The 21,412-nt window shown below is 39.4% G+C and overlaps 1 protein-coding gene across 3 annotated transcripts in view; it reads left to right on the top strand.

Moving 5' to 3' along the window:
• rad54l2 (RAD54 like 2) overlaps nt 1-21,412 on the top strand; it is a 123,921-nt gene that overhangs the window by 41,346 nt on the left and 61,163 nt on the right. Inside the window, exon 1 of one of the 3 annotated variants that reach the window (XM_043708510.1) lies at nt 17,465-17,616. The exons of the other annotated variants lie outside the window; for them this stretch is intronic. Within the exon in view, the coding sequence (XP_043564445.1) occupies nt 17,496-17,616 (121 nt within the window). The 5' untranslated portion in view covers nt 17,465-17,495. Of the gene's footprint in view, nt 1-17,464; nt 17,617-21,412 lie in introns of those variants that run through there. 3 annotated transcript variants of the gene reach the window in all.

Genomic DNA, 21,412 nt, shown 5'->3' with positions numbered 1-21,412 from the left:
ATATCTTGGATTAATAAAAAGAATCTATCTCAGATTTGAAGCTAACAACTGATCCAACATCCACTCTGATTTGGAAGACCGTTCCAAACCTCTGCCACCCTTTTGTGTGGACGTAGATTACAAATCCAGTCATTTTGACATGCTTCATAAAAGTGTATTTCCTCCTTATTGTTTGCTTCCATTTATTTTGTGTCCCTTGTTATCTCTCCAGCTTGAGAGATGATTTAGTTGTATGAAAATAATGTGCAACCGTATTTCTCATATTACTTCACTTTGGAAGTAAAAGGACCCTGCAGGTAATTTCTCCAGCCTTTGGTATTAAGTTATCTTTCTTAACATGAAACTATTTGGGGGTTTACTGCATTTGAAACTTAATTACTCTTTCAAGATCATAATTAAACCTTGTTGGAATAAATACACTAAATGGGTTCAATGACAGCAAACAAAGAACAATACAGCACGATGCCTAGAGATTTAGTGGAATTTTAAATTGGTTGAGTAAGCTTTTAAACATCTGATTATACAACTCAGTTTTTTTTATTGCAACATCAGTGGGATAACACAGCAGTTGTCATATTGGAAAAAGAAATTTTTCAGTCATGCTACTCATAGGAAAGGTGTAATGGTCTCTAAGAAAATCTGGAATGGTTCACTGGAATGGAGACTCCAAGAAATAGTAATTATAACCCTAGATTGATTCCAGCTGAGAGGCTTGTCTAATGGAGAGAGATTGAGCAGTTTATACTCATATTATGATTAGTTAGGGAGCGCACAATGACTAATCTTGAAGCTTTTGGTCTTTGCACTCTTCTTCTCCTGACTCGTATCACTTTAACCCTTCCCTTATCCTGATCATCCTCTTCAGTGTCTTTGAGCATACTTCCCAGGTATCTTTCATGTAAGCTTCACACCTTTCTCATAAACCCATCATCCCAGGAATCAGTGAACCTTCCCTGAACTGTTTCCAACAGAAGTATGTCTCTTTAAGACCAAAACCATACATTATAATCGCAAGTGTGTTCTATTTAGCTGTAGCAAAATATTTTTATATTTAATTTCTCTTGCACTGAATGGGAACGTTTAATTTGCCTGCCTTGTCACTTGCTTTGCCTACGTACCGACCTTTTGTGATTTATGTACACGATAGCCAAATTTTTAAGGTTTTCAGAGTTGTGTAATTTATCTGTATTTAAATAATATGCTATTTTTCTGTTCTTCTGACCAAAGGTCACATTTTCTTACGTTATACAGGTAGTTCTGGGATAACATGTTTTGGCAGAGCGATTTGGCTATAATGCAGCTAAAGAATTAAGAACAATATTTTTGAGAACGCTTACCTTTGTTGGCGATGCAGTGATTCCAATGGGGATCGGTTTGCGTGCTTTGTTCTATGCTTGCACTGATGTTCATGCTGCACATCTCTGCGAAGTTCTGTGCATGGGTCAGTGTCTGCGCCATTATGCACGCGTAAAGACGTCGGTGCCGATATTTGTGCCATTCTGCACATGCACGATGTCAGTGCCAAAGTCTCCGCGCTGTACTTCGTCTGCGCAGTGTCAGCACCAAAGTCCCTGCGCCAGGTTAGCACTGGTCTTCGTGCCGATCTGCTCATGTGCCAATGTCAGCTGCGGACAGAACAGCTTTCTGTGAGAGATACTGAACAAAGAGCAGCTGTATTACATTTTCTAAATGTACTGTGTTAAATTTACTCCTCTTTCATTAATAAATATGATTTAAACTTTATTCAGGCTGTACCAAACTTTGCATTAGACCTTTGGGTGATTTTTGAGCTATTGTGAGTGTTACTTTTTGCTGGTCTGCTCCTAACCCCACTTTTCCCATAGGCCCCATCATTTCTATTAAGTGATTTTCTATTAAGCGAGGTTTCGCTGGAATGCAACTTTGATATTATAGGAGAACTACCAGTATTCTGTTTGCCAAATTTTTACCTACTCACTTAAACATCTCAATATCCTTTGCAGACTCCTTTTTTCCTCTTCACAGTTTAAGTTAGTGTTAGTTTCTAATAATCTTTGGGTTTAATAATTAGTATTTTGATTTGTAGCCTAATAATTGTACAGTTCCCCAATTGAAAGGAAGATGTATCCTCATAGAGCCATAATAATTTATTTTTTGGCAGACTGAACTATCCCCAGCAGGGTGGTACTCCCCAACTAAAGTTCAGGTCATTTTAATGCTATCCCTTATTGTTTCGTATCACATTATCAAGTAGCTGGGCATGTCTGGGACATATTCTACTGTGCATTTCACTGTGCATTTCACTGTGCATTTCACTGTGCATTTCACTGTGCATTTCACTGTTGTGCATTTCACTGTGCATTTCACTGTGCATTTCACTGTGCATTTCTGCTTATCAGTTGCTTCACATAAAATATCACAGCATATTTTTACCTGTATCCCAAAATCAAGCTCCTGTTGTTGGCTTAGAAGACCTGGTGATCTTAGCAAAAGGTCAAAGGGAGTCTCTGTTTCAAGATTTTTAGCATATCTTCCCCTGTGTGGTCCTGATGTCTTGAGTCTAATGATTGTCGCATTCAGTTGACTGAAAGAGATCATAAGTAAGGATACAAATATATCCAAGTGACCTTTATCAATCAATTAGTTTAATCTGTACATCCTTTTCACTAGAATATGCATTATTACCAGATTTTTGAGTTCAATTAAATTACATCAAGATGAGTTAGTCCAATTCCTATTTGATATTGTGGTTTCCCTATCTCTATCTCTTATTTTTAATGGGGCGTCCCATTATTTACCATTCTGTTTCATTCAGGTGCTGAGGGGGAACTTTACATCTGAAACAGTATTCTCGTTTTTTAAGCAGAAATCAAACATTCCCATTGGACTCCTGGTGTTAAAATGTTTCCACTTTTTAAATTTCAGATGACGTTTTATTTAGGTAAAAGAGACTTGCTAAATTAGACGTTTTAGAAGTATTCCACATTCTACAGCAGTATGATTGAGTGTCCATTATTTTTTTCTCCAAAATAAACTTTATTGAACTGCAAGAACCACTTAGACTGTTTTTCCAATTGCATTTTTTGTTTGAAAATTATAATTTGTTCAGTTCAGCGGAAACCTCAAATTTCTCTTCAGATGCTTGGAATAGCAACTCATATCATCTTTTCCCGCACCTGCCACAAACTTCCTCTGGCATTCCTTCCTCTGGCCCCCACTCTCCCCTATCCCCCTATCCTGGCAACCATCTCCTGTTTGAATCTGAACCCATTTTAGGTGTGCATACGTAAATTTAATTGGTGCAAAATGTGCATGTGCTGGTGTCAGGCACAGCCCTTCAGAAATAGGTATATGCAGGTTCAGTTCTAAATAAGACTGGACTCAAAATGTTGACCATGTTTCTCTCTCCTAAGATGTTGCCACATTTGCTGAGTTTCTCCTGCATCTTCAGTTTTATGTCAAGGCGTGTTAGTTTTAGACGGTGCTTTTACAAGAGAGGCAGAAGTCTTGTGATGTTCAGAAAAAATCTTTCACATCTTCTACTGTGGCAGACTAGTAGTGTCCCACCCTCTGAACCTGGGTTCAAGTCACACCTGGTTCAGGGGTGTGTGATAACATCTCTGAACAGGTTGATTAGAAACTATTATAAATGCTGTCAACAGAAAGGATCGGCTTCTCTGCTTGTTTCTCCAAAGTCCGGACTAAAACTTATTCAAATGCAGACAATTAATTTGCTTCATCAAATTTTTTAAAATCCCGATCTTAAAAAGGGCAAGGGCAAGAGCCAGGTCCATTCAGAAATCTGATAACAGCGAGGAAGAAGCTGTTCTTGAATCTGTTAGTACAGGTGTATAAACTTCTGTATCTTCTGTCCAGGGTGGAAGAGTGGATGGGAGAAGTCTTTGATTATGTTGGTTGCTTTCCTGAGGCAGCTGGGTGTATAGATGGAGTCTGTGGACGGAAGGTTTGTTTACTTGATGGACTGGGCTATGTTCATGACACTCTGTAGTTTTTTTGCGGTTTTGGGAAGAGCAGTTGCCATACCAAGCTGTGATGCATCCAGATCGGTTGCTTTCTATGGTGACTCTGTAAAAATTGGTAAAAATCCTTATGGACATGTCGAATTTCCTTAGCCTCCTGAGGAAGTAGAGATGATGTGCTTTCCTGACTGTCTTGTTGACGTGGGTCAGATTGTTGATGATCACTCCAAGGAACGTGATCCCCTCGGACCATCTCCACCTCAGCACCATTGATGCAGACAGGGGTGTGCCTTCTACTCTGCTTCCTGAAGTCAATGACTAGCTCCTTCATTTTGCTGACATTGATAGAGAGATTGCTGTCTTTACACTAAGCTGCTAGGCACTCAATCTGTTTCCTGTATTGTGTCTCATTGTTTGAGATCTGACCTATGACGGTGGTGTCATCAGCAAATTTGTAAATGAAGTTCGGGCAGAATTTGGCCACACAGTTATGAGTGAAGGAGTAAAGTAGAGAGCTGATTATGTAACCTTGTGGGCACCAGCGTTGAAGATTACAGTGGAGGAGCTGTTGTTACCTATCCTTATTGATTGTGGTTTATAGGTCAGGATGTCGAGGATCCAGTTACAGAGGGGAGAGGTGAGATCGAGTCCTCAAGCTTAAAGATGAATCAATTAGATTTCTGCCAAACATTTTCAAGGCTAGGCTTATCTCTTAGAAAACACAATGTTCCTTTTGAACAAAAACTGCAAACAAATAAGTAACTTTAAAATGGAATTCATTTCTTCAGTTTACCATTTCTTGTTGATTGAATTGAAAGAAAAAGGGCGTCACAATTACACTGATTCATCCAACTTTGAATTCATAATCCATAACAGGAACCAGTATTAAGTGCATAAAAAAACTGTTGTGTTCTTATTCTTGAGACCAAGAGCTCAACTAGTTCACAATGAAAAAAAATTACTCAAGGTTCCCACAAACTAACCAGGTTTATAGTAGAATAAGTGACAAACTTATGCTTTTGTCACAAACATTAATTTTTTTATGGCATGCACAGGACTTTGATTTCCCTGAATTTCAAATCAAGGTTGATATATGCATCCAGTTTCTGTGTTAAACCAGAATTATATGTATTATAAGTAATTAAACTGGTTTTACACTGCAGAGAGCAGCAGTACACGCATCTGTGTCTATATCTTTGTAACTTGTTTCCAGTTCCAACCTGTTCAGTTTGCTGAGAACCAATCAGCTGCATTTGTAGGCAATTCCTCAGACCTGGATTGTCTGCATGTTTCAGGAACCCAGAGCCGCAAAACCAGGAGTTCACAAAGGTATTGAATTCGTTGCCGTGAAATCATACAGCATCTGGTAAATACTTTTTAGAAACAACTCTTTCTTGTTGCAGTCCACAATCTTTGAAGAGACTAAAGTAAAACAAACATGGTCCTTGCAACAACTACTGATGTACAAAGCCACATGTACCTATTTTGTGTTTCAAAATTGTATTTATATTAGTTCTGGAATATGTTATCTGGTGTGAAATGTGGGCAGTATTACTTGCTCAGAGTCTCAGACCCTGGACCACTTTGTTGATGGATCTCTGATTTGATGACTAGCATCAATACCCTTTCATTGTTCTGCTGGCAGCATCATATGTGTATAGGGATAGTTCTAGAATAATTGGATAAATCTCGTGTTGTACAGGGATTGCAATTGGCAGGTACATTAAGTGTCAAAGTTGTAGAAACTGATAAATTATTTGGAGCTGTAAGAAGAGTAAAGCTAGCAAACTTATTATTCCTTTACCTTGAACCACGAGTGTTGTGATGGAAGACAAGATTATGTTAACCTGCTTTTGAAAATTGGAACTGCTTACTACTTTGGTCTCTGATGAACAAACTAAATTGTTATTTTGCAGCTTTACAGGTCAAGTGTTATGCAAAATAATGATGTCCCACCACTTTGGCAGTGTACATAAGGAATTAATATTTTTTTCCCAGAAGAGATTTCGCTTTGATCTTGCAATTTTGAATGCTACCTTGAACCACGAGTGTTGTGATGGAAGACAAGATTATGTTAACCTGCTTTTGAAAATTGGAACTGCTTACTACTTTGGTCTCTGATGAACAAACTAAATGGTTATTTTGCAGCTTTACAGGTCAAGTGTTATGCAAAATAATGATGTCCCTCCACTTTGGCAGTGTACATAAGGAATTAATATTTTTTTCCCAGAAGAGATTTCAGCTTTGATCTTGCAATTTTGAATGCTATTGGCTGAAATCAGATCCCATCTCTGATCACCTAATGTCATCAATAATCTGTTCCACATTTATCATCATTAAATTCCATAAAGTGTCAGAAGTTTCAATGCTCCCACAAATGAGCTTGTGCGTCTATTTCAGTGCAGATTAAAATGCAGAAACTGTGTGTATAGAGATTAGAATTGGTAAAGGAAATAATTCACTGCTGGAAGTATTTATTGGCCCCTTGACATTAGCTTCACTGTAGGACAGCTGGAAATTAAAATATAATGTACTTGTAAAAGTGGCATTGCAATCATTGGGGAAACTTCTAAACTTTTTATCAATTTGACAAATCTAATTGGCAAGATTAGCTTGGAGTCTGAGTTTGTAATATATTTTGGGCAGTCTTTTGGAACAATATGCTCTAGAACCAATGAGGAAAATCTTGGGAATGTGTAGTGAAACAGAATTCATTACTGATATCACAGTAAATGATCCTTAAGGGAAGAATGACCGTATCATGGAATTTCACATGCAATTTGAATCTGAGAATTTTGAGTCTGAAACTGACTGTCTTACCTTTGTTTATTTGTTAAATTTTATAAAACCATGATTGGCTAAAACTTCAGACAGTTGAGAAGGTGATGTCATAACCCTCAAGGAAGATGTATTCCATTGAGCAAGATTGACTTTGAGAAGAATATGCTATTTATGGTTAACCAAATAAGATAGCAAGTCACGAGAAAAAATGTGCAATGCTGCATAGTCGTGCAAATTTTAGCAACTGGTCAAATGATGACTAAAAGACTAAAAGGGAGAAATTGGGATGTGAGAGAAATGTGAAACAAAAGCTTTTGCAAGTATGCAGCAAAAGAAGAGATTAGCTAAAGTAAGCATTGGTCCCTTGAAAGATAAAACAACGAAATTGATAGTATGTAAGGAGGTGACAGACTTTAAATGAGTATTTTGTACCTGACCTCACATTAGGAGGCACAGAAAGCATCGTAAGGATAAAGAAAATGAAGGTGTAAGAGAGATGAGAGTAAACAGTGGTGATCAAAAAAAAATGTTTTAGGAAAATTAATGGAACTAAAGGCTGGAAGTCCCCTGTACTTGATGGTTTGCAACCTTGGGTCATAAACTAAGTGGATTGTGCAGAGACAGTGGCTGCATTAGTTGCAATCATCCAAAATTCCCAGGTTCTGGAAAGGCTCCAGTAGATTGGAAAATTGCAAATGTGATGCGATTATTCAAGAAAACTTGGAGGCAGCAGGGAAATAAAGATCAGTTAACTTAATATCTGTTGGAAGATGTTGAATCCATTATTAAGGAGGTAGTTGGCCATTTAGAAATCTGAATACAATCAAGCAAAACCCACATGATCTTGTGGTCTTATTAACAATTTCATTATAGTTCTTTGAGGTTATATCAAGAAGGATAGATAAAGGGGAACCTGTAGATGTATATGGATTTCCAAAAGGCATTCAGTAAGATTGCACAGAAAGGTTTACTGAACAAGGTTAGAGCTCATTGTACCCAAAAGAGAAAATGCTGAAAAATCTCAGCAGGCCTGGCAGCATCTGTAAGGAGAGAAAAGAGCTGACGTTTCGAGTCTAACTGACCCTTTGTCACAGCTTTGACAAAGGGTCAGTTAGACTCAATATGTCAGCTCTTTTCTCTCTTACAGATGCTGCCAGACCTGAGATTTTCCAGCATTTTCTTTTGGTTTCAGATTCCAGCATCCACAGTAATTTGCTTTTATTTAGAGCTCATTGTGTTGGGTGTTCAATATTAGCGTGAACAGGGGATTAGCTCTCTCGTAGGAAATGGTATGTTGTGTTAAGTGGGTCATCTTCAGATTGGCAAGCTGTAACCAGTTATTTGCTGCAGGAATTGTTGCTAGGGCCTTATTTATTTACAATCTATATTAATGACTTGGATAAAGGGACACAGTGTTATAATATATAAATAGTTGAGAAGAGGATATAAAGAGTCTGTAGACGGTTGTAGGTACATTTAGTGAGTGGGTAAAAATTTGCCAGATAGAGCAGAGTATCATGTGAGATAGAGGTTTTGACAAGTAGAAAAGCATAATATTATTTAAATAGAGAGAAACTACCGAATGCGACAGGGCAGAGGGATCTGGATGTCCTCTTAAAGTGTTTCCACACTGTAGGGAATCTAATCTAATCTAATTGCAAATACTAATTACAACAAGTAATTCGTTAAAAATTGCACAACACCAGGTTATAATCTACCAGGTTTATTTGGAATCACTAGCTTTCGGAGTGCGGCATCTTCATCAGGTCGTTGTGGAGCAAGACCATAAAAGATTTTGCGATAAATTCTCTCTTGAGTTCTAGCCGCAGAACAGTTGAGGCCATTGTTTATGTCAAAGGCTGAGAAATTTTGAGTTAAAGATTCTCGATGGGGAAAGCAGCAGAGTTGAGGTTGCAGTAAAATCATCCATGATCTTATTGAATGACTGTTCAGACTCAAGGGGCTGAATGGTCTGCTGCTTCTATTTCTTATGATCTCCATATTTTTGCTTCTGATGAAGGGTCTGCGTTATGGTGAACTAGGGTGAACATGAGTTATATTCCCAAGAAGTGAGCAAATTTCAAAATAAGAGGTAGATAGGGAGTGGTTTCCTTTTCCAGTTTTTAATCTTTGAATTTGATCTGAATGGGTTAACAGAGCAAATTCAGAAAACTATTTTTGATATAAACTATTTTAAAAATATGAAAGGAAACTTCCCATTTTCAAATATCTCAACTACTTCTGTATCTGCAGCCCAGAATAACAAGGTAAAAATGCATATAGACAACAGGTATAAGGCATGTGAGCTAAGATAATGTACTTATTGAACAAGTAATTCCTTTTCTTAACCTTGTTAGAAGGTAATAGCCTGTTATAATGGATTATTGTTAAGAGTCCTGGATTTGCTGGTCAAAATTTCCATTGCTCTTTCAAGGATTTCAGCAAATTACAATGATGGTCTTATAGAATTTTGTTAATTTTTTTTCTGTTTCATTCACCTGAACTGCAGAGTATGCCACAATACCATTCTAGATTCCTAAGTTCTGGGCTTGGTTTCATCACGATGGTTTCTTCTGTTGACTACAAAATGAGATACTAATGACTGGCTTGTTTTACAATGAAAGTTTTACCAGAGCAAGAAGCAGTTTGATATCAACCTCAGCCGTTAAGAAAACACGATAAATGATGCATATCTGCACCTCGAATAGATGCACTATGTTCCTTGAGTCTGATTACAAAAATTTGGGTTTGTTCTTCAATGAGCCACACGTCAAACATTACAATGAACCTGAACCAGTGAAGGCCTCCTTCTTCTAATTCACATGTATGTTCAAGTTTTCTTTGATCAGCAATGAGTTTTGTATTTTAAACAAATTTTGCACAGTTGTTTTTGATGTTTTTTGGAGGGGAAGTGTTGATTCAATGACCCAAGGATATGGTCCTGTCTGTAGGATGCAACTTCAGTAAATGGGAGCTGCTAGTTAATCACTGCTCACTTTGTTATAGGAATGCCCAGAATACTAGGATAAAATAGTCATGACTCTTGGGACTGTATCATCAAATAGACCTGAAGGATAAATGGACTTGAGTCATTAGAGTGAGACTTGGGAGTAAACTTAAGTTTTCTGTCCGTTGTTTAGAAATCTTTCACTTGTATAGCATGTTAAAGGTTCAGTATTTCAGTGTAGGTTTCCAGTTCTGCATCTTTGACATTGAAAGACATCTTTATATTGATGTGCCTATCAACAGCAGGTGCTTCGTGTTCCCAGCAGTCTTGTGATATGACTAAATGAGTGTGTTGTACATTGTTAGCCACTGTGGCTAATGGGGAATCTGGATAAGCTTGATTGCAAATTTGTATCCTAAATGAGAAATGAGTAGTAGATATTGCTATTAGCTCTGGTCTCAGTGCTCTATGTTTGCGTGTGTACTCTTGCCTTTTGTGTATTTATTGGTGAAATGACAAAATAAAAGCAGAACATGCAAGTGTTTTTGGTTTTTGAAGACCAGTGTTATCACTAGTGTTAATGTGGAGGCATTTGCCTTGTTTTATGGAGAGGAGAGTTGTCATCCAGTACAAACAAATTGAGCCAATAATAAGCAACTCCAACAGTAAAATCAGTTTAGATTTTTTTAATATTTGTTAAAGTAATACCAATTTGCTACAAGGGACAACTAATACCCAACTCTATTCTGGATAGAGTGGAAACAAATGTTGAAAGAAAGGGGTGTCAGGAGGGCAGGGAAGGTAGTGTCAGGGCTTGAGGGGCAAGTTGGGAGACAGAGTAGTTGACAGGAATAGGAGGTGGACTTGGCACTTCTAGGATTGGTGTTGGCAGTGATATAAACTTGGTGAGAAATGTACAGCGAGGGTGTTGGTGGAGTCATGTGACTAGGGAGAAGGGAGAGTCTTTCGGTCGAGGGAAATGTGTGCATGACTGTGTTTGGGTCTGAGTGTGGGTGTGTGCATGGATCAAAGTAGGACAGGATTATGTGGTGCTGGAACAAATGGCATGATCTGTGGATTGGTCATGTTTTGTCTGCAAGTCAATATTTTCAGTAGTCCTTTGTTGAAGATCAAGTATCCCCTGAACAACCTTAAAAATGTACTAAAATCTACTGCCTGATAAAAACATAGCAGAGTTGTAGTTATGATGCCAAAACTTGGAAGAAAAGATTGCAAAGCTTTCTGAAAAGTTGAAAAGTGGTGTGCATTCATTCTGTAAATATATACTGAGTTGTGGTACATTGTTATGTTGAGTGATTTTGCACCAAGGTTACAATGCCAGTAGCTACAATGGAGTCATTGTGTTATCAATATTGGGAGTTGATGGGCCCTATAACTTCAAGGTCAGTGCATCTAAGGGAAATTTATTCATATGTATGTTACATTTGAATTGAATCCTATTATAGCTTTACATCATATGCACTATCCAGAAGAGGAACTGAATATTGTTGGAAGAATGATAACCCTGACTGATTGCAAAGCCTTAGTTCCGCCCAGCAGCACCAAGGCCAAAATTAATACACTTTTGTGTAATGAGCTAGCTCTGTGCAGACTGTTGAATCAACACGACATCAAGCAGTTCATTTGCCAAGTGAAATTTCAGGGTGGTTTTACCATGGTTGATCATTGAGTTGGTTTTAATGCATCACAGATTAGCTTCACTTCAATTTTGTAACATTTTCTTACACTTGAATCCCTTTTTAATAACCACTGGCAATCTACACCACCAGTATGTGTCTCGTGAAGTAGTAAATAAAGCAAGAGGACAAGAACAGAAGCAAGGATTGTGACCAAGATGGAAGTACGAAACTAGATGCAGAGAACACAAGGACTCTACTCCCAAAACACACTGTGACAAGAAGTTGCATAACACTCAATCCTCAGAAGAAATTCCTCCTCATTTTCAGTTTTAAATTGGCACCTTTAATTCTGAGATTTTGCCCTCTAGTTGTAGACTTTCCTAATGAGAATGTGTATAGGGTATAAGCAGACAGGGAAAGAGTTAAGTTCTGAGGTTTGTGAAACACTAGGTTCAACTGAGCATGACTCACATCCAGTAAGAAATAACAGTTAACAATGGGGTGCTGGAGGCAAGGGTAATGGGTTAACAAGGTGGAAAAGCATTCATTATGTAGAGCCATTTAACAAGATGAGGTAGCATTCAGTATGTAAGGTCAGTTAACAAGGTGAAAAGTATTCATTAGTGAAGCCAGTCAACAAGGTTATGAACATTCATTGTATAACAGCAAATGGCGTCTTCTCTTCATTTACCTTGTTAAGCCTTTTAAGAATCCTTTGTTTGTTTCTTCTGAATTCCAGTGAGTAGAGCCCCAACCTGTTTAATCTTTGCTCATAAGACAATCTCTCATTCTCAGGGACCTTCCTAATGAACCTTCTTTGAACTGTCTCCAATTAAGTTATATCTTTAAGGGGACTAAAATTGCTTGCAGTATTCCACATGTGGTTTCACCAGCACCTTGCGCAATTGTAGTAGGACCTCCCTACTCTTATAACTCCAAACCCCTTGATATAAGATGCAACATTCCTATTCTATTCTATCAGGTTTGCACCAGGGCAAATTCAACTTCACTGGCAAGCAAACAGTAAATTCAAAGAATTTGGATATTTTGATGAAAAGTTGGAATAGAATTCTGCCCATGATATATTAAAACTCCTTTGGTCAAAGGTCAGAGTGCAACTTTTGCACTAGATTAGCTGATTTCCTTTATATTTATGGCTTTTATTTGTTTTCAAGATAATATACTTCAAACAGAAATGGATAGGATACAGAACTATTGATTTCAATCAACCTTAAATGTGTAAGGCTGAGTTGAAATGATAAGTATTCTGAGTTTTAAACCCTTTCCCTTGTCTAAGAAGAAAATTGCATTCCCTGACAGCTTTAAGCTCTCAGAAGGTTTGATGGCCAGGACCAGGACAAGTGACTTCAGTCTTGATGGTTGTTTACCTGTGGTCCAGTGAGTTTCACCCTTCATTGCAAATTCTGTTTTGAAATTATAGAAAGCTCCACAAGGGAGAATCAGCTAGTGTGGAGGTGTGAGGTGTTTGGATTGTATGTCAAACACATAACTTTCCCAGATTCACATGCCAACTACAAAGACACTGCTCTCCTTTAGAGTCAGGCTGGGCTGGAATTGAATGTTTTCTGGGAAGTGCAATTACAATTGTTGGGGCAAAATATCGCATTTTATCACATTTAGGTCCAGATCCTAAAATGATTGTGCAATTAGAACAAGGAAGTTTCTGGCAGTGATCTGAGTGTGTCTGTCCAGAGAGCAATGTGATAATGGCATTTTGTCTGAATGGCAGTCATTGGTGCCCAGAATTTCTCTTGGCCTATAATAGCATTATGTAGTAGACTGTGGTAATGCATCACCATTGTGGGTGGCACAGTGGTTAGCACTGCTGCCTCACAGCGCCAGAGACCCGGGTTCAATTCCCGACTCAGACGACTGACTGTGTGGAGTTTGCACATTCTCCCCGTGTCTGCGTGGGTTTCCTCCGGATGCTCCGGTTTCCTCCCACAGTCCAAAGATGTGCAGGTCAGGTGAATTGGCCATGCTAAATTGCCCGTAGTGTTAGGTAAAGGGGTAAATGTAGAGGTATGGGTGGGTTGCACTTCGGCGGGTCGGTGTGGACTTGTAGGGGCGAAGGGCCTGTTTCCACACTGTAAGTAATCTAATCTAATCTAATTTAATACAACAGAAGGTTGTGATCTGTTGGTGCAAAGATTGCAAGGTTCTTTTGCACAGTCAGGAAAAGGAGGTGCCCAGGTGAGTCTTCTTAGAACCTCCTCATGTTGAACCATATTTGGCCAAAATGTGAAGTTATTTATTTTGGAAGGGAGAAAAGCTGCAGAAAGCTGCAGCACACAGGCACTTGGGGGTTCTTTGCATCAACACACAGTTAACACAAAGATGCAGGAGGTGATCATAGAGTCATGCAGCATGGAAGCAGGCTCTTTGGACTAAATCATTCATGCCAATCAGACATCCCAATCTAACCTTATCCCATTTGCTAGCATTTGGCCCAAATCTCTCTGAACCATTCCTATTCATATATCCATCCAGATGTCTTTTAAATATTGTAATTGTACCCGCCCCTTACTTTTCCTCTGGCTACTCATTCCATACAAGCACTACTCTCTGAATGAATAAGGTACCCCTCAGGTCCTTTATAAATCTTTCCCCTATGTCCTCTAATATTGGAAACCCCCACCCTAGGAAAAAGATCTTGGCTATTCGCCCTATCCACGACCCTCTTGATTTTAAAAACCTCAAAAGGTCACCCTTCAGCCTCTGATACTCTAGGGAACAAAGCTCCAGCCTATCTGCCCTTTCCATACAACTCAAATTTTCCAGTCCCAGCAACATCCTTGTAAACTTTTCTGCACCCTCTCACGTTCAACAACACCTTACCTACAGAAGAGCGAGCAGAATTGTTTGAGTATTCCAAAAGTGGCCTCACCAGTGTCCTTTCATAGCCACAACATGACATCCCAATTCCTATACTCCATGCTATGACCAGTGAAGGCAAGTGTACCAAATGCTGCCTTTACTCTGTCTACGTGTGATTCAACTTTCAAGGATTTATGCATCTACATCCCCAGGTCTCTCTCGTCTGGCAACACTCCTCAGGACCTTACCATTAACTGCGTATGTCCTGCCCTTGTTTACCTTACCTTACCAAAGTGCAACACCTCACGCCTATCTAAATTGAACTCCTCCTGCCACTGCTTGGCTCATCTGATCAAAGTTCTTTTGTATTCTGATGGTGAATGCTGAGAAGGTGTTCCACCTCATGGGAGAATCTAGGACCAGAGGGCATTGTACCAGAATAAAGGGATGAATGTCTTTGGAACTTTTTGCCACAGAGGGCTAAAGAGGCTCACGCCTTGTGTATATTTAAAGCTGTGATAGATTCATAATCAGTGGGGGAATCAAGGATTACAGAGAAAGGGCAGGAAAGGGCCTGTGAGGAATGTTGGATCAGTCATCACCTTTTTGAATGGTGGAGCAGGTTTGGGGGGGTGTCAAATAGTCTATTAATTTCCTGTTTCTTAATAGGAGTGGCTTGGATGCTAACTCTATGCCCAAACTGCGGTACTTTGTTGGGGAAGAGGTGGAGCAGCTAACGCAAATAAAGTTTAGTAATGTGCATTTGTTTGCAAACAAATTTTTGTTTATCTTTAAAGCTCCAGGCAAAGCATGACTCTCAACTTTGAATGATTGAAGTACTTGTATGCAATATGTCCTAGATAGTCCTTTTAAGCACTGTATCGCTCAATTCTTGTACTCTTTTGAAAATAGCCTCCAATGATTGCCATCCTTTGTGCTGAGCAGAACATTTCTCTTCCACATCTAACACTGAAAGCATTTTCTGAATTTGTTTTCCAACATCTTCTGTGGATCACAGTACTCTCAAAGACACCATGACACCTACACATTACGTCTGCTATCCTGATGTCAGAAATGTTTATTCCTAGAATGACTACACAAATCAGATAGGCAAAAACAATGACTGCAGATGCTGGAAAACAGATTCTGGATTAGTGGTGCTGGAAGAACACAGCAGTTCAGGCAGCATCCGATACACAAATCAGATGGCAAAGTGTTAAGCAAGCTGAATGCACACATTGTTCCCATGTACTTGCAGGGTATTGGCTGACGTACAATTTTAGTTAATCTCTAGCTCCAACCCAATGTAGTCCCACCTGCCAGCACCCAGCCCATATTCCTCCAAACTCTTCCTATTCATATACCCATCCAAATGCCTCTTAAATGTTACAATTGTACCTGCCTCCACCACTTCCTCTGGCAGCTCATTCCATACCTGTACCACCCTCTGTGTGAAAAAGTTGCCCCTTAGGTCTCTCTTATATCTTTCCCCTCTCACCCTAAACTTATGCCCTCTAGTTCTGGGCTCCCCTACCCCAAGGAAAAGACTTTGCCTATTTACCCTATCCATGCCCCTCATTCGGCATGGACGGGTTGGACCGAAGGGCCTGTTTCCATGCTGTACATCTCTATGACTCTAATTTCTTTCTCTTGTGTATAACTACCCTTTAATGTATTTTTTGCAGCTGTGCGCACTCTGAAAGGGCTGACTTGTTCTCTGCCTGCGTGGGAATTTATAGGTGGCTGCACAGCTGCATACCCTAGAGTGACTATTAACAACGTATCAGTTTGGGTCTTTTCTGCATCCATGACTTCACTTGCTTCACCACAAGTAGTTATGTCTACAATCACATAACAAAATATTCTAAAGTGCTTCACAGGAGTTGGAGCATCAAAATGTGACTCTGGGCCACGTGAAGTATTGAGTGAGCAAAGATTTTATGAAAGAGGTGGATTTTAAAGAGCCTCAAGATCACATCAAGGAGCTGGAAGGAATGAAGGAGGAGTTCAGGAGTTTGAGAGAGAAGTTCTGCAAATTGACTACAATTGCTTTTAGATAGGTACTCGCTATACTTTGAATGTCAGAAGCAGGAGGTAAGTCTTGGATGGTCTGAATATTATGTGATGAATGTACGTACTTTATATTCTATGTTAGAATGGAAGTGGGGAGAGACGAAAAGAGATCAGTGCCAAATGTATGTAGAGGACACTCTAAGAGATGCACAGGTGGGACAGTGTGTAGAAACATTTTTTTTTAATCAGGCAGATTGGCCTAGGAGTGGATAAGTACAAGTACTAATTACCCCTCTGTCAATGCAATATATAGTGAGAATGCTCAAACTTGGACTCATGCCTACTGAGTGTGACAGTGAATGCAGACTTGGTTTGTTTGGAGCTGTTTCAGAGAATTTGCCTTTTCTTCCAGTTTTTTTACTGTATCCTATGCTGAAGGGGATAACTCTAGCTGTGTTAACTCCAGCACGCAGATAACCTCACCAAGCTGCTCATTGTTTGCAAATTTCTGCAAGGGGGATTTAAGCCTGATGTAGCCACAACTTGATGTGCATCAGCTGTCTTATGGATAATAGTCAGAAGCTCCTAACCCAGTGGATGCTGAGGTCATTTGTTTCAAGATTCGCTAGCTCCTCACCCAGGATCTAATGTGGGGATGCAGTCATTTTGGTACTGTATTCATCCACTGAATGATCAAGTGAGCTTCCTGATTCCTTGAATGTTTATATTAAACAAGTAAACTTTGTCATGTCTTTCAAATGTCTGCTGACTTGGTGTTTATATGCCTTCATAAGTGTTTTTCACTACTTTCAGAACCTCCCAGGAGTTAGATGTTTGACTGTGTGCCGGAGGGACCATGGTAACCAAATTGTGCACAGCAAGGTCCCACAAACTGTTTTGTGATATTGACCAAAAGTTTGTTTTTGCAATACTGGTTCAGCAATAAGTATTAGAAAGGACAGTGGGAAAAGTTCCCCCTCTGAATAATGTCATGAGAAAATTTGCTAGAGCAGGCTGGTGAGGGTCTTGCTTTACTGGCTCATCTCCGATTGAAATGTAAGTTCTGTTTGGAGATAAAAGGAAAATAGTTCAGATGCGAAATAGTGTGCTGTGTATGTCGTACGTATGAATTTCCTTTGCTAGAGCCCTGGCTGTGTATGAATTGTTATGTAAGGTTCTTTGTTCAGTTGTGCTGTTTTGCACTCGCTTGAATTAATTGCAGCCTTTGAGTTTATATGCTGGGGTTGCACTGCGCTGAGGTCTCTTGCTAGGTTTCAGCTAACACTTTGATGGAAATTCAGCCAGTGGTTCTCTATAATGATCAATCCAATTACCTGCACTGAGGGAGAAACAAATCAGCTGGCATCTATGAGAGCGACGGACTTGGCTGACAGATCAAGCAGTCTCTTCCTCCTAGGTAACACTCTGTACTTCACAAGTAAGCAACGTTTTCTTGGTGTCTCCTTGCTGGCAGCCAGGAAGTTACATTCGGTAACAGTATTTAAAAGGAGCCTGAGCCAGGAGTAGTTTGTGATTAATGTTTACTCTGGGCCCACAAGCAGTTGAGTAATAGTTATGTAAGTTTCTAACGGCAGAGACGTGTTCAGTAGCTTAAAAGACAAACCCAACTTAAAAGACAATTTTTAGATTGCTCTTCTTCTAAGGTTTGACAACTCTTGGATGAAGCATTACGACTTTATGAAGGATTTTCCTTTAGGGTAATAGTATTAAATATTTGATGTGATTTTTTTTCTCATCTGATTCCTGGTCTGCTGTTTTTCTGGTGTTCTCCACCTTTTTCTGTTCAACTGTTTCAAAGCTGAAGAACTATTTAGAACCTCTAAAAGTAATTTCAGCAGTCATAAGACAGCATGTCAAACACACTGATGATTTATTATTTAAGGGATGTTATGAAAAAAAATTAAAGTTGCATAATTCCGTTTATATTCTCAGGATGTCACAAAGGGTTTTAGAACCAATGAAGTACTTCTGTGAAGTTACTTGTATCTTGGCATCAGTGTGTCAATATTTAATGAAGGGAAATGCAGCTCTCAACAAACAAGCGAAATAACTAGCCAGGTGTCCTGCTTTTGTGATGTTAGTTGATTAAGTATTTTCTCCGGAGACTGTGAATTAAGCCTTATAACAAAATAATGTGATGTTAAATTGCTTTAACATATCAGAAAGCCTGCACCTCCGACAGTGGCACACTCCTTCGGTAACACAGGCTGATACTTCAGTGCCTTATGTGCATAAATCTCAAGCAGTTAGAATTGAACCCACATCCTTCTGACTCACTCCAGGTTGTTGCATTGCGTAACATGAATTTTTTTGCTTCTCAGCAAAGGAGAATGTCGACTTCTGTGCAAGAACCTAGTCTGAATAAATGACATTATTTGCCTGAGTACACCTCTGGTTAGAATGTAAATTTGTTATAGAGCTTGGAATCCTTCTTGCAAATTATGGACTTGAAGATCCCCTCTCTGCGACATGCCCTTTATCATATTTACTTCTTGCAAAGTGTTCTCTCTGTGATGCGCTCCTTTGTGTATACTAAAACCATAAAACATAGGGGCAGAAGTGGGCCATTCAATCGATCTTCAATTCCACTTTATTGCCTTATAAGCCTTGATCAAAAATAAATCTGACATGGTCTTGAATATACTTGACAGCCTAGCCTATACAGCTTTCTGTAGTAAAGAATTCCATAAACTGTCCACTGCTGAGAGAAAAAAAAGCTTCTTAAGTGGGTGATTTTTTTACTTTGAGATTATGTCCTCTGATCCTAGACTCTCCCACAAGGGGAAACAACCTCTGCAAATCCAGCCTATCAACCCCCTAAGAATCTTACATGTTTCAATAAGATCTCTACTTTTAACTCCAATGAGTACCAGTTCATCCTCTTAAGATAATTCCTCCATTTTGGGGACCAGCCTAGTGAGCCTTTTTGGACTGTCTGTAATGCCAGTGTATCTTTCCATAGATAATGGCATCAAAACAATTTGCCGTTCCAGGTGCGGTCTAATTATTAAATATTTGTAGTTGGATCTCCCTATTTTTATCCTCTATTCCCTTTGAAATAGAGATCAGGAGCCTTTTGCCTTCCCCATTACCGGATTGTAGTTTTTTTTTGAGGCTTGTGCAATAGGATTCCCAAATCCCCCTCTGCTATAGCTTTCTTAAATCTTTCCCCATTTAACTAGTTCCAGTGCTTCTATTCTTTCGATTGAAATTCATAAACTTCATACTTTTTGACATTATACCAAGTTTTTGCCCAATCACTTAACCTGTCTGTATCCCTGTGTAGATTCTGTGTCACAACTCTGTTATCCTCAGTACTTGCCTTCCCATCTAGTTTCACGGCATCCTCAAACTTGGCAAGTAGTACATCTCTTCTATCATCCACATCATTAGTATATATTGTAAAAGATTGTGACCCATTTACTGATCCCTGTGTCACTGCATTACTTACAGGTTGTCATCCTGAAAATGCTTATTCTACTCCCAACATGGTGGGGTCCTATTAAGTGGTTTTAAGTACAATACCTTATTGAACACCTGTTGGAAATCCAAATATATAACCTTTTTTGATTCTTCATTATCTATCCTGCTTGTTAATGCCTCAAGTAAGTATAATTTTGTCAGGTACGATTTCCCCTTCATTATGCCATGATGACTGCTTGGTTGCATTATGTATGGCAATTCTTTTATTAGTCAGTACCTATGGGACCAGAAATACATTGGTTGAACAAATATTCCAGCTCATCAAGAGATCCACATAATCCATGTAAAAACACACAATTAGTAATAGAGATGTAATGCAGAGGGCATACACATCACTGTTATACTTTAATTGCAGCATTAATCACTAATGATAATGCAACTTTGCCTTAAAGAAAACTTTCTGGCAAAGAGCCTTCTCATTTGCACCCTAAACTGACTCCTCTGACATTGCAGAGATCACAATAATACAGTAAAGTTCTGGTATTTGAGGTATATAATTTTTGCTGGATGATAGAGGATGTCATTCATAAGATGCCAGTTAAAACAAAGTTTGCTGTATTTCTAAATGCTCTGCCATTGCATTCTTTTTAATAGACTGTAACATTTTCCCAATGATAGATGTTAAGCTACTTGGTCTATAGTTATCTGTTTTGAATAAAGGGGTTGTGTTGTCAGTTTTCCAACTTGGTGAGACTTGCCCAGAACCTAAGGATTCTTGGAAAATTACAACTAGTGCATCCACCATCTCTGCAGCTTCTTCCTTTAAAATCTTAGGATGTGACCCATCAGGTCCAGATGAGTTTTTTTACTTTTAATCCCATTAGTTCGCCTAGTATTTTTTCTCTAGTGACAGTAACTGTTTACTTCCTCATCCCCTCAATATTTGTTGGCTTTTAAATGTCCCCCATTCCTCTATTTTTTTATTCAATATAGCAAAGACGTAATGGCAAATCAAAGAGCTGCGGATGCTGGGAATCAGACAAACAGAAATTGCTGGAAAAACTCAACAAGTCAGGCAGCATCCTTGGAGAGGAAGCAGAGCCTTTGTTTCGGATCTGATTGCAGTTAGGGAAAGGTTGGTATATATGCCAAAGAAGGGGTTGGGGGAAGGGGAAGGAGTAAATGATAGGTGGAGATGGAGCCCAGCGAGAGAGAACAACAGTTGGGCAGACAAAAGAATGGGTAAAGGTCAGCCTGGGAGAATCAATAGGTGCTAATGGGAACCATTAGTGGCTGACAGTTATTTGTGGTAGCAGCCCATGTGATGACAAGGCATGGTGTGTAGTGGCTGGGATAAGGGCATATGCGAAGAGGGAGAAAGTAAATTGACAGGTTGTATGGGAATGTGCCGAGGGGTTCTGGAAAGGTATTGATGGTAGAGGAATGGACCAAATTGTCATGGAGGGAATTGTCCCTGTGGGACGGGAGGGGTGTAGGAATGTGTGTCTGGTGGTGGCATTCCGCTGGAGGTGACAGAAGTAGAAGCTATTGATTCTTTGGATGTGGATGCTGGTGGGATGGTAGGTGAGGACAAGTGGGACCCTATTGCAGTTGTGGCAAGAGAGAGGTTAAGGGCAGAAGTATGGGAGATGGGTCGGAGGTGACGGAAGGCCCTGTCAACCACAGTAGTGGGAAGTCCTTGGTTGAGGAAGAAAGTGGACGTTTCAGAGAACTCCTTGACAAGGTTGGCATCATGTGAATGGATGAAGACGGAGGAACTGGGAGAATGG

Source organism: Chiloscyllium plagiosum, chromosome 18, assembly GCF_004010195.1.
Source record: "Chiloscyllium plagiosum isolate BGI_BamShark_2017 chromosome 18, ASM401019v2, whole genome shotgun sequence".
NCBI classification, from domain to species: domain Eukaryota; kingdom Metazoa; phylum Chordata; class Chondrichthyes; order Orectolobiformes; family Hemiscylliidae; genus Chiloscyllium; species Chiloscyllium plagiosum.
Note: the sequence above shows the minus strand (reverse complement) of the source record. Positions and strands in the feature narration are given on the sequence as shown.